General features: G+C 40.2%; 1 protein-coding gene across 1 annotated transcript in view; it reads left to right on the forward strand.

Moving 5' to 3' along the window:
* The first annotated feature begins 6,035 nt into the window (after positions 1–6,035).
* Positions 6,036–14,518, forward strand: part of LOC121313565 (ras GTPase-activating-like protein IQGAP1) — a 93,846-nt gene continuing 85,363 nt past the window's right edge. The window contains exon 1 of the mRNA XM_041246245.1: positions 6,036–6,337. Within this exon, the coding sequence (XP_041102179.1) occupies positions 6,292–6,337 (46 nt within the window). The 5' untranslated portion in view covers positions 6,036–6,291. The remainder of the gene's footprint in view (positions 6,338–14,518) is intronic.

The following is a 14,518-nucleotide window of genomic DNA, read 5'->3' on the forward strand; positions in this document are numbered from 1 at the left end:
GACCAGATTTTGACAAGGGTCCTTCTATTCTCGCCCAGCTCTGTGATTGACAATACAAACACAGTCTGTCATCTCTGTCCTGTGCCTGCCTGTGTGTGTGTGTGTGTGTGTGTGGATTCATTACATTTTTAGGTTCTCTGGAGCGCCTGAAAGAAGAATAATTTATTTTAAAAAATAATGTGAACCTACCGTGTCATTCTGATAAAGCTAACTGTGTGGTTTCCAGGTCGTATGTTTTTTGTTTTTGTTTTTGTTAAATGTATTTGTTTTAGAAAATTTAAAAGTGTGTACATTCATTGAATCTCTGAAAAGTTGTGTCTATAGTTGTGAAGGGGCATGCCATGTGTGGGAATATTGTCTGTAAAGTACAGGTCTATAAAATATGTGAAATTGTGTATAAAATTATTTGCCAAAATTATCATTAATGTAACAAGAAAAAAATGAAAGCAAAAGGTGTAATGTAAATCCTATAGAGGTGGGTGCATTTTGTTGCTCCACAGGTATTCAAATAAAGAGTTCTCTGTAACGATTCTATGTTCTCTATAATGATTCTATGTTCTCTATAATGATTCTTGTGTGCTTGCAGTTTTTCCCTACCTTGGTATACAGTACCGTAAGGAAGAGCAGTGAGCTGTGCATTTAGTGCTCATGCAGCTGATCATGGAAACACATCTTTATAATTGCTTTATGGACAATTTACCCAAGTTCTCGTGCCTCATTAAGTTCTCTTTAATCATGCCTGTTGCAATAATAAATGTCTCCTTGGTTACAGCAACAGTGCACCGTAGTGTTAGGCACAATCTGTTGCAAGACAAATCTAGGGGCAATTGACCAAATATTGGGTGCAGTAGTTTCAACCCCACGGGACTATATTGAGAATGAGAAACAGCAATTCCAGCCCTTAAGAAAGTTGTGTGTTTTTATTACCCCTGCATAGCGTGAAGAGAACTAGTGACTCCGTTACCAGCTTCAGATTCCTGCACTTCGGACAAAGGAATCCCCTCAGTGTTGTTTTTATTGATTTATTACTGAACATTTTAAAACACGTATACAATTCAAAAACATGATATCGGATATTGATCTAGTAATACAAAAAGAGTTTGACAAAGGCTCAGCCCATAACAAAGTAATAATAATAATAAATTTATATGGCATTTTTCATAGCAGACCACCATCACAAAGGGCTTTACAGAGGTAGGCTGGGAACTATACATTATATGCAGAGTCACTTACAATAGGACACTGATTTAACATCTCATCCACAGGATGGAGCACAAGGAGGTTAAGCGACTTGCTCAGGGTCACACAGTGAGTCAAGTCAGTGACAAATGGGATTTGAACTGGTGACCTTTTGGTTACATGCCCTTGACTTTAATCACAGGACCACACTGCCTCCTGCGAAGTAAGGTTTACAAGAAACAAACAAGGCTAAATAAAAAATGATTTTGGTACGTGTGATATTTTGGGATTTCCTATTACACAGTAACAGATCCTGGGGCCCAGTTAACATTTAAACCTGACATACTGCACTGACTATATTGAATAATTCAGAAGCACTCAATAGTGAGTGCATCTGGGTTTTAACAAAGAAGGTGATTTCCCTTTGTTCTATATTAAAAGTCAGTCCAGGACTGCACCATGGGATAGCCTCCCTCTGATTCCTGACAGAGATGTCTAGTTGTTTCCAGTCTCAGCAGCAGCAGTGTAAGCCAGCACCCCGGGGTAGGACCAGGAGGAGCTATTGTTCGGTGTTTACTATGGGAACCTGGAACACAGCCAGTGCCTCCCAATGTCGATGTTCACTTGGTACAACTTTATACAGCACTATCTTTCCAGAGAGGAAAAGCAAATACTTTAGTGATTAGAAAGCTGCAGGCAGTCTTGTCGCTAACGTAAACCGATGTGTAGTTACAGGCTTTTATTTAAAGTGTCTAGGTATTTGCTTTTCTAGTGTACAGTAAATAGGTTTGGAAGGGAAGGTTTTGTTGAAATAATGTTTCTTTAAGCCAACAGCAATCTAGAACTTGTTGCCATCTACTTACTGCAGGTCACATGGTCAGAATGCTCCTGGTCCATTGTTTGTTTGAGTTTGAACATGTGACAGTTTAAAAGTCACTTGAACAAGTCACAGATATGCCTGGGAAAATGTACTATTGCTGGTAGTAACAGAAGCCTAGTAAAATGAGGCTGCATGGCTGGCATCTTGTATCAGTTCCGGCTTGTCTATAAACTGGTTAGTTCAGGTAGCCTTTGGACCAGTGCAGTACAGTATATTGTATATACAAGCCTGTAAGTGGCTTGTCACAAGCAGATGGAATTCCAATGAGCTATGCTGGAGGAATACATTGAGCGTGTGCCTGGATCCAGCCTGCACTAGCTTGTCCACAATAACAACTGTGTTAGACAATATTCTACCCTCTGACAAGCATCAGGAAGCACGGTGAGGGGGTTGTTCAAGTGATAAACGCAAAGGATAACAACAGACCGGGAGGGTTGCATTCACCCAATGCCCACTTGGAGGTTTGCTGCTATGGTAAACAAAATGAAAACAGTACGTAGAACCAAGGGACTTCATTAGGGTGCCAAGTGTGCACCTTGTTCTGCCTATCAGGGCAGTTTTTCATTGCTCTAATCCAAACCTCAAGCACACAGTAAGTCCCCAGCACCCCTTTTTTTCTGTACCCTAGTTAAGGCTTTAAACAGTGAATTAACCAAAATAGGGAATTATCGAAGCCACCATGTATATATATATATATATATATATATATACACACACACCCTACTGAGCTTTTCAGAACTCACAGTACACTGATGAGCCCCAAACAGGGCGAAACATGGCTGCAGATACTTTGCTTTGACTTTTAAAACGCTATGAATGTAGAAGCCTGTAGGTGACTTCCAAGCGATTTGATTGGCTCTTGTAATGCTGATATTTGCATATTTTCTTTACCCATTGTTATAGTGAAAGATTCTGGCACTCTCAAGGTTTGTTGTCCCTTTAAGACCAGACCCAGGACACAGAAATGGAATTTTTTTTAAGCGCTGACTTTCACTTTTAATAAACATATCAAAACAAACAAAACAGAAACCTAACTCCGTTTTGGAGCTCTCACTAAACACCTACAGGAACCTAACGAACAAGCAATACAGCTAAGCCGATTACCTGCTACACAAGTACAATAAAATGTTTTCACTCAACACCTTACTCTACATACAACTTCTCACACACAGCCAAGCTCTTCTCTCAGCAGTCCTGAGCAGACTGGCTGCCTCTCTTAAATACCCTGCACCTGGCTCTAATTTACAATTACCACCAGGTGCAGGGGATAACTAAACAATAAAACAATTAAAACCCTTAGCCCATTCACCCAAACGTGCATTCTCACATGTTTTTAGCAGGGAGGAATTTTAACCCCCTCCCTGCTATCTCACTATATATATATATATATATATATATATATATATATATATGTGTGTGTGTGTGTGTGTGTGTGTGTGTGTGTGTATATATATATATATATATATATGTGTGTGTGTGTGTGTGTGTGTGTGTGTGTGTTGTATATATATATATATATATTATATATAGATCGAATACTATCCTGTATATACACACCATGTCTGCACAATGTATTACTTCATCATTTTTATTTTAAAGTTCAGGCCAGGCTGTATGTGTACAGATTTAACGTTATTTCCTAAAAATACCAAGATATAAATACTGAACAGAGCATATTTTAGTGAGCAATCTGAAACCCTGCAACTACCTCACTCTGCTCAAAGAATATGAATATTAACAGCCTAAGAAACAGGCTATGGTACATACCTACATTATTGCAATTCTGTGAAACATCAGTACAACAAGTCTGAGGTCATCTTTACTCAGAACACTAGATGATGTTCTGAAAGCAGAACCAAGGGGCTAGACCCTTTTTTTATCCTTGCAAACCTGTAAACCTGCAAACAGCCTCAACCTTCTTTCTAAAGGCCCCTAGATGCATGCTCAAATTAAACATTTCAATTAAAACCACAATTCTACTGCTTAGTTTGTAAGATCAAAAAAGTCCTTGGTATAGAGTATAACATGTATTTTTTTTTCATGCTGCTCAAGTTTGCTTTTGCAAGTTTAAGTATTTCTCTTTGTATAGTCAAATAGTAATCACAGTAGTGGTAATCAGTATACAGAATCATGCACATGAGTAGTAATCAAAGGTGGGGTTGTGTAGGTGTCCTTCCAAAGAGGTTTAAAAATGACTTACAGGGAAACCTTTATAGTACCATAGCAGAACACTGGCAGACCACAAGAGCAATGGTCCTGATACGTTAACACTCGATTAGAAGTGTGGCTCGGTGTGATACTATTGATATACATATGGAAATGTTACATTGCCACTGTGATACTACATTACAAATGGCTCATATCATTAACTGCCCTGGTGCACTGTCATTGACCATGATAGTGGGAAGCAGCCACAGGAAAATGGAACCGAGGCTTGCATTAGTAGAACAGGTACCTTACCTGTAATCTGAGAATTGCATTTTTCTGGACCACCTTAAAATGACACACATCTCACAAATGATGATGTAAAAAAAAGAAGACGGCATGATCAACGAAGTTGGGAGGATATTGTGCATTGCTTCTGTTTGTTGTGTTTGAATAAGTGGACCTGCATGAATGAATATGTAGATTTACTGAGGAGCCGTCCATTAAAGGAGGTTTTCATCTGGTGTTTCTGCAGAATCAAAGCAGTGTTCAGGCAACTAAGCCTGGATCTTTCTAGAAACACATTGCACACGACATTCTGAAGCAGGCCTTTTTAAATCCAAAAACATTCTGAACAGCAGCAGTTATTAGTCAGCAGTGCTGTTTGTTGTGAACACTATATGGCAGAAGCCAATGCAGATACACCTGACCTGGCCATATGGAAACACTGAAGTGATGGTTCACAGAGACAGTGTGCTACTTGTGTGCATATCTGGGACTGTATTGGTACTCAGCACAGCTGGAGGTGCCGGTTACTGATCTGTTACTGACGGTTACTGGCCTATTGTAAACCCCATGACATCTACTTCCTGCTGCCATATGCAGCTGTATTCAGTAACTTTCTTCATGGCATTGCTGCTGTCTTGACTTGGATTAAAGCGAGGTTCAGACTCAATAACAATACAGAAAATAGATCAGGCTATGCATGTGATTTTTGTTTGAAAACACACTACAGTGGTGACTAGTTTTGTAATACTGGGTGAAGGCAGAGCGGCGTTGGACTCGTAGGGGGCTCTCCCTCCTCCCTCCACCCTCCCACGCATTGCATTACTTCCACTGCTAGTTTGCTTGGAAAAGCACTTTTTATGTACCTGTTAAAAGGTATTTATACCATTTTATATTAGCAATTAAATTAAACACTGTCATGAACTAGACTGTGCCACATTAAGGTGACATATGTGGTACTGTTATTAATTTTTGTGTTAAATATATGTTTTTCACTACTGTAGTAATGACCCAACTTAGCCCCGCCCCCCGGATATGGCCTGAGCCTTGGGTAATTGCCCTGGTTAATTGCCCTGAGCCCATAAAACCGTCTCTGGGTGATGGTGATAACCAGGAGTGTCATTGATGCAAAGAACCTCAGTGTGGTTTTGTTTTTCTTGCAGTAGGGATATTCACAGAACCAACAAAGTCAATGTTACTTCCTATTAAAATGCAGCCTGACTATCTATGTTATAAACCTTCAAAAGGTAAAGTCCACATTGTTATGTTAAACAATAAATGACTCCTGTTTATAGCTTAATATGTCCTGCATGCACGTCATCCGTAACATGATCTCAAACTTCGCACGACCAAAACCGCATGATGTGAGATTACTCTAACCACATCTTGTCACATGGGGAGCCTCCTTTTTCTCCCGCCTTTGGGCGCTTGAGTGAGAAGGAAAAATATATATATATATTACAATGTGCCACCAGGGGCCGCTAGGAGGCATTTCCATCGAGACAGGCAACTCCACTGCAAAGCATGTGTAAGTAACGGCGTTGGGGGGGGAGAGGAAATTGGCTGAGTGTGCAGAGCGGAGCAGCAGCAAAGCAAAGGTGCATGCGAAGAGACTACAGGCTGCGGGGGAGTGAGAGAGAAGCACACAAACTAGAAACTATAGGCTGTAACTACCTGGAGAAGCGCTTCTGGTCTAGGAGGAAACCACGGCATAACTGACAAAGTGAAGCACTAAACGCAGCAGGGAAAAGGAAAAGTTTGTTTGGTAGAAATTGAGACTGGGCTGGAGGTGGTTAAACAGGATGTACTATGAAGAAAACACAAGCAAGCTCAGACCGCGCTATGGATGTAAGTCGAGATTATTTATTGTTTGCTAAGTTTAGCCCGTTTTTTTTCTAATTGATTTATTTAAAGTGTGTTTGGTATTCACACAATAGAGTAACACATAAGGAAACGAAAACGCATGCATAGTGTGTAGGTCAGGTGACAGGCAGACCAGTAGAACGGTAACTTTGTGAGAACAGGTGTAGTGTTGAGTTGTGTTCGTTTATACACATAATATACATATACGTTTTTGCTCTAAATAGCACAGCAGAACTTTGTAAACCTGGCGCTTGGGTGACACATATAGCAGCAGGTGTCTAGTAATATAAAAACGACAAGGTGCTGCCATCATTATTAACATTTGTTTAAGCTATGCAAACTATACTTTCTGTTAGTTGGGTCACCAAACTTTTCTGAATGAAAAGCGCTCTACGTATGCAATGCTAACCCGCAGAAGAAGAGATCTCTCAATGCTGGCCTTTTCGACGTGTCAGACCTCTACGCTCCTGTCTTGGTAGCACACAGCAGGTGCCCGGAAATACAGACCATACCCGTATTTAATAATGTATAGTACTACAAAGCCACGGGATACACCGTTTTCAATGTTTAATTGCGGTACAGAAAATGCAGTTTTGTGTAGAGCATGTGAGATTGTTACCCACATCACACAGTACGTGACAAACTTTCGAGATTAGGCCAAATAGTCACCTTAAATACCGTTCTGTATTTGTTGTCCACGTCTTAACTTTATAAAGACGGATTAAAAAAAAAAAAAAAAAGTTTTTATGATGATTTAAACTATTTCTCCTTTTCTAGGGTAGAATTATATACAGCAAGTTAAATAGATATTCTGTAACCTTTGAAAATAACTATTTTCAATCTGTAAGAGCGGTCCTATGTGGCGTTTTACAACACACTTCATTTTTAAGTTTATAATACGGATTATGCATATTTTTAAAACGTTTTATCATTGTCAGCCCTACATACTATTTTTTTGGTGATTAGTAGTTGCCTGTTCAGGATCAATTCATAGTTATGCTGTTATCAGTAGTGGGCTGTGTCAGTGTAGGTGTGGGCTGGGAGTTGGCTTGAGAATGTAAAAACTTCTATCTGCAGATATTAATCAGTAACTTGTCAAATCCAGGTCATTGCACACAATGTACTGAAATCTTTGCTTATAAGGCTACAGTAAGATCTTTGTGGAGACAACCCTATTTGCAAGTACTGCAATGTGGACCTTTTTATGTAATGATGCAGAACATTGACAGTACAGAGCACTGTGTGCCCCCTGACCATGTTAATCCTTGCACACACCCAACTGAGAAACTCCTATTTTCAGTCATTTGCTGCCACCCACACCATTTACAGGGCAAAGTTCAGTGGTGGATAATCATGTGCTCCTGCTAACCACTACACATGATTTACAGTCCTGTAATAAATACAGAAGTTGGGATAACCATAGTAGTTTTATTTTAATATAACATTTGCTCATTTCTGGTGAGACTAGCTGTTCAATAAATAAACAAAATACAGTAGGACCCTTCCTGGCTTTTGCATGTTTGTACAGACAGAAATACACTAACTAGCCCTGGCTTAATTGATATGGGTAATATCTAGATCTAGTTTGTTTTCCATTGTATTAAGAAATCTAACACTGACATTTGGAGAGTAGTGGTAACTGGGCTAGGCCTGTGTTTTACTGTGTTCAGTCCTTTAACTGGGCTAGGCCAGTGTGTTGAGGCATTCGACTGTGCTAGGCCAGTGGTTTACTGTGTTGAGGCATTCGACTGGGCGAGGCCTTTGTTTTACTGTGTTCAATCATTTAACTTGGTCTTGTTGCGCTGCTAATAGGGACTCCCAAAAGGCTTGTACAAGACTGAACAACTGTTGGTTTGTGTCTGGCATATTTCATTTCTATTTGTTGTCATAGACAATAGTGACCTATCCGTTCTGTTTGAAAACAGATGAATAGATGTAACTATTAAATAGATTGCATTGTCTGTTGAATATACAGGCAGAATGTAACTTCTTTATACTGAGGTTTTAGGAATGAGTGTTTAAAGGTGTAGATTAATCCCTTATTGTTTATATACAGTTACAACACCACCACCAACCTTGATCTGAAGCCTCGCAATCTGTAGAGAGAATCATTTCAACGGGAGTTCAGTGTGCCATCCCATGAATATTTTACTATGTAGTCTCCAGCACTAAGATTGTGTGACACAAAGAATACACTGAGACACTGAATCCTCTTCCAAAGTGCACTGTGTGTCTGCAGTGTTTGCCAGCAGGGCTACTTAATTTAAAGTTTTGGTTAAAGTTTTAATTGTGAGACTTCTGATTAACCCAGAGGATAACATTTGAATATTGCCCTTTACAGCAGCTTTTAAAAAGTACCAAGTCAAAAAATAAATGTCAACCATGGCAGCAGTAATGCACTCAGTGATAATGGACAGTTCTGATTGGGTGTCAACAGTAATGCACGCAGTCCTCACAGTTCTGATTGGGTGTCAGCAGTAATGCACACAGCCATCATAGTTTTTGTTTTTGTTGCTGACGCTGTTAAGATCGCAGTTCCATCATTGAAATGTAATCTCAGGATATCTCATTAATAACGTCGTTGTAGCCTGGAACAGTGTTTATGTAAGTGCCCCCACTTCCAATCCAATAATAAAACAGGTGGCGTTCCCTTAATTAAATCTCTTCCTGGAACTGGGGAGCTGTGTTGTGTCTTGAGGGTCATTGTCAAACTCTGTTTTCCTTGTTTAATACAGTTTCAAACTGCAAGGTTTGTGGTTAGTGTTGTGTACCTTAGATGTGCTGGTAATAAGGGGAGCGTGAGAAAATGTAAGGTCTTAAATACTCAGACAGTTTGTGTGTGGTTTTTTTTTTTTTTTTTTTTTAAACACAAGTTGAAATTGTCTCCTTTTTCAAAAATTAAAGGCTGGATGCAGTATACGTTGTATTGATTATAAATGGAGCTTCTGATTTTCGGTTTTAACCGCTAAAAAAAAAGATAAAATACAGAACATAAAAATGAAATTTGTGTATATCCAATAAACACCAGAAAAACACTGGAAATGGTTACTCAATTCACACTGACTTGACCCCTTTGTCTGTGAAATGTTTTTTATTTCCCAGTGGAGTTGGGCAATGTCCCTCCTTCCTGACTTGTCTGTCATGGATTCGTTCTGAATGCTTTAAACCCATCCCAACTACTGAGTGGCAGCAAATTCCTACATTTCAATTGGATTAGTGTACATGCTTGCAAGATTTAAAGAGATTACAATTTAAGATAGAGCATTGTTCTTGCTGACTGTGGAGAAATCAATAAAACGCCCATCACTGTTCCTAGTGGAGCACGCCCTGACCTACAGAAGACTGCTCTGTACCAGTGAGTTTAGTGTCATTGTGATGAGAACATGTCTTCGGTATCATTAAGCAACATGGTGAACAGGAATACGGGTATGCCAATTAGCCTAGTACTGTACAATTGCAGAACAGGACAAGGAGTCACCACAGTGCATGCAGCCCTCATGCCTGTAGTGTCAATGTATTAGAGGAAAGAGATGGCACAAGGACACACACACACACACACACACAGCATTGCTTGAAAGGCTGACCAATACAAATGCAGGAAAGCTAAACATGGATTCCACTGGAAGTACAATTGTGGTCAAGTGTGATTATTCTGTAATACTGGTGTTTACAATATGCTTCTGGTTTTGCAACTCACTTGCTGTCAAAAGCCCTTGAACAAGGAGACATGCTGCATTTTTCAAGGACTCTGTAGCATTTTTTTTGTGTTTATAAAAATAGAACACTGTTCTAGGGTTTTCTCTTTGGACTTTCTGGGAGGGAAAAAAAACAAGTAGAACTCAGGCCAGTGTGTTTCAAAATAAATAAATAAATAAAACCCCCACAATAAATACAGTGACAAGTAGAACTCAGGTCGGTGTGCTTATGAAGAAAATAAAAAACCTAAATGTGGTCTTTACAGTTTTGCTCAGTTGACTGAATGCTACAGTACCTGGACCCACGCATTGAGACAATGCTGTAGCTGGATGAACCTGCTGTTCACACTGAGCTCTCTGCAGCAAGCAGGTGTGGATACCCAGCTGAGGCTGTGGATTCAGGGTGTTGATTTGGACTCATTCACCATTGCACTTGAAACAATACAAGTGTTGTACCTGCTGTTGTGAATGTGTCCTGACTGCTACTCTGTGCAAATGCTTTGGAAGCTGCCAGGTGGAGAGCAGCAATCGCACAAATTCAAGCTAGCCCAGTCACCTGCTTGCTGTGGAGAGCGCCACCCAAATAATCCTTCTCTATGTTCTAGAGCAGCTCGTTTGGGTAGGTTTGAAGGGGCAGTGTGGGAAGCTGGCATGGTTTCCGTTGCCTGTGCTTTGCTGTGTTACACAGTACCTTGCATGCTAAGCAGTGTCTGTTATACAGGAACTTGAGTAATAAACTTAATGAAGTGTAGCCTGGAGGAGGCGGAGTCCTGTCTTGTATTCTGCTGGGAGAATGCACTCCTAACAGAAAGGATGCCCTGATGCTGTTAACTGGACATGGGGTGCAGAAAGAGGTCCTGCATCGCTGCTCTGAGCTGGAGGGACCGTGCTCTGTTTGTTTACCCAGCTGTCAGGCATAGGCAGCTGTATGGTGTGAATAGTAGTGTGCAGTAATGTATTAAAGTTACATACAGCAAGGTTTTTTAGTATTACTACAACCAGCGGTCCAGATAATCTGCATACCTGCAGTTTTTACGCATTAAAAAAATCCATAATGCACACTAAATTTAAATTTAATGCGTAAAAATATACATAGCTGTTGTGCTGCACAGTTTATCTGCCTGCCCGAAAGCTTCCACTAACAACTACATCTCCCAGAATGCAGTGTATTCAGGAAACTGTACACAAGAAAAACCAACCCAACATTGTCCAATTTCTGGCTAGCCCTGTTGTCTTTGCAGCCAGTCGCAATAATAATAAGAAAAGATTTGAGCTACACAGGTAGAAGCATAAACACTCCAGTCCAGCTACAAATCCAACTGGAACCATAGTCAGAGGCAACCGCTAAAAATATATAGTGCCTATAATGTTAAACAAATTGTTTTAAAATGTATTAATGCATTTCCTTATTGTATTGCTTTGTATTGAAGTGGTAACACGTTCATTGAGCTTAAGATGTGGATCTTAAAATGTAACGTAATTAGTTTGCAGTCTATGCAAAAAAAAAAGCACTGAGCCAAAGAACCTTGTAGAACACACGTGTGTTTGTACAGTAGTTCAAAGTAATATTGCAGTGAAATGGAATGCACCTAAACCATTACCATTAAAGATTTACAGTATTTATCGAGATTACTCATGATTTCAAGGTAATGTTGCATTTTACCCCCTGAAAATACATTTTACTCTCTGTGTTAAAATTAGGGGCTAAATTACCCAAAACCTTATCTGGAATGCTGGCTTCAGTGCAACGGAGTGTCTTATAGGTATAGATCGTCTCTCTCACAACTGTTCCGGGTGGCACATTAATGGTTATGGAAACTCGTCTACAAAACCTAATGATACCATTGTCTTTGGTGATGGCTGACATATAGTGGTCATGTGACTTTTTAGTTTCAGGATGATACATACTATAACATTCTCAACTACTGTGCTCGTACTCCTGTGTACACAGCTGTGCCGCTGTATGGTTTTCTTGGTCAAGCTCGCCTGTGGGTATCATACAATGAGGAACAGCCCTTTTTGTCGCTGCGCTGCCAGGTTTATGGGTAAAGATACATAACCTGTAATGGCTTTCTAGTCAGTACGCAGTCTGTTTTGTGTGATTCTATCAGCCCAGTTCTGTGCTCAAATAAACAGAATTTATCTGTGTGAGTTTGTACTGAAAAGGCACACAATTGAGTGCAAGTTACTTTTTTATGTGTAGCCCTGAAGCAGGGGTGATTCATTGTTATTTTAAGATGGGGCTGATGGGATCACAGGGTAGATGGCTGCTTGTCTTAAAATGCAGTCACGCTGTTAAGTAATGTTCTCGTTCACTAGATGCTCATTAGGTGTTGGACTCATTGTAAAAGATGTAGTTGCAGGGTGCTTGTCTCAGACAAGAATCCAGTTAGAAATCCTGTAACTTCTCGGAACATAATGAGTACAAACTGACCTGCACTGTGTTTGCGTCAGTCCACACTCTGTATTAGCTTATGGAGGGCTCTGTTTGCGTAAAGCAAGTGTGCCTGTCGTAGCTGCGTGTTTTATAGGTGGCTCAGGCACATCATGTTGAACATGACAGGCGGCAGTGTGGTCCAGTGGTTAAAGTCCAGGGCTTGTAACCAGAAGGTCACTGGTTTAAATCCCACCTCTGCCACTGGCTTACTCACTGTGTGACCCTGAGCAAGTCACTTAACCTCCTTGTGCTCCATCCTGATGAGTTGTTAAATCAATGTCCTATTTTAAGTGACTCCATATAATGCACAGTTCACAGCTTACCTCTGTAAAGTGCTTTGTGATGGTGGTCCACTATGAAAGGTGCTATATAAAAATAAAGATATTAAGATATAACAAACAGCACTTTGTTTTGCGTATTAAATCTTGGTAGAAAATCTCGGCACAAACAAAACTTAAAGTAAAGTTGTGGGATTAGCATTTCTTTCCTGTCGGGGGGGGCAGGATGACAATACCCCTATCCACAGAGCACGTGTGGTCACCCAACGGTTTGATGAGCATGATACTGATGTTATCCATATGTCATGGCCTTCTTAGTCACCAGATCTGAACCCAATCGAGCATTTATGGGATATTCTGGAACGACACCTGAGACCGCATTTCCACCTCCATCAACCAGGCGTGAGTTGATTGACTTTCTCGTGGAAAAATGGTGCAGCATCCCTGGGAGACTGGTAGACTCTCTGCAACGGCGCATACAGGCTGTACTGGCCACATGTGGTGGCTCAATGCCCTATTAAGTGACTTTACATTGGTGTTTACATTTTTTTGTCCACTACCTGTAACATTTTCATGTTGTTGCCCACCACTGGTGCAAAATACGTAAAACAATTATGCACCTTTTTAAAAAATACGGAAATGTACCTAGAATTAATCTACCAATACAGTTGTATTAAGGTACATTTACAGTACAAATACGGTATTTTTTTTTTTTTTACAGTGCACATCCTGTTTGCTTTACCTTGTTCTTAAAGGATAGGGTTTTAAAATGATGATCTCTATTCTGCTGTGTTAGTGGCAAACAGAGCACACAGTGCTAAACAGGGTCGCTTATGTACTTATTTTTTTTATAGCTTGAACTGTCAAAACAAAGCTCAGCCCCTCTTGATGATGAGTGCTATAGGATAGGCATGCATAACCTTGCTTTCAGCAGTTTGCATTTGTACATCTACGGTATAGGTGCTGTTTGAATTTGCTTTATGATTTGCTCGTTTGTGCAGTGCAGTCGCTATCTGCAGTCTGTTTAACCCTGTCATGAACATTTTCTGTATCACATGTGATGCAATACTTAGCCACCCCTCTAGCCTTATTTTTTTAAACCCAGCCTCGCAAGACGATTTTTTCTTGTGCAGTACGTTTTGTGTTGCCGGACAGGCAAAAAGTGTCTTGTGCAAGAAACTGAATCTAGTTTTATAAATAAGTAGCTTTTCCCGTTGGGTATTGCAGTGTTCAGCACCCCCGTAAGGGACTCCCTCTGTTACTATTGAGATACCTCCCTGGTTCCAAGCACTGCTATTGTTTTCTTATACAGGTTTAGATGCCAGTGCAGCTGCCATGTTGAGGTCTTTTCACTTGGCTACTGTCTCCTATAATTCTCTCGCTCACCTTGGATTATTGATGTCCGGTAAAAATTGAATGTTTTGCGTCTACATTTAACATCCTGCCGTATTCCAGAAACCGCTCACAGTACTGAAAACACTTAGTATTGTACTACTTCCAGTCCAATTCACAAATCCACTTTGTTTCATGTTTACCAACCATTCTATTGGAGTTGCCATTATGGCCCCTGGGAATGCTTTGTTTTTGTTCACAAATACCCAGTGTTGTAGTTTCTGTAGAAAGCACTACATAGTGAAACTAAATGTTTTCCCAGTATCAAGATACAGTACTGTAATGTACAGCACATGTGCTGGAACCGCCGACCGCATTGTGATTGCCATCATGTTGTGCTGTCAGTGATTTAGGAGCCTAGGTC

The sequence above is a fragment of the Polyodon spathula genome, chromosome 1 (genome assembly GCF_017654505.1).
Source record: "Polyodon spathula isolate WHYD16114869_AA chromosome 1, ASM1765450v1, whole genome shotgun sequence".
Classification (NCBI taxonomy): Eukaryota; Metazoa; Chordata; class Actinopteri; order Acipenseriformes; family Polyodontidae; genus Polyodon; species Polyodon spathula.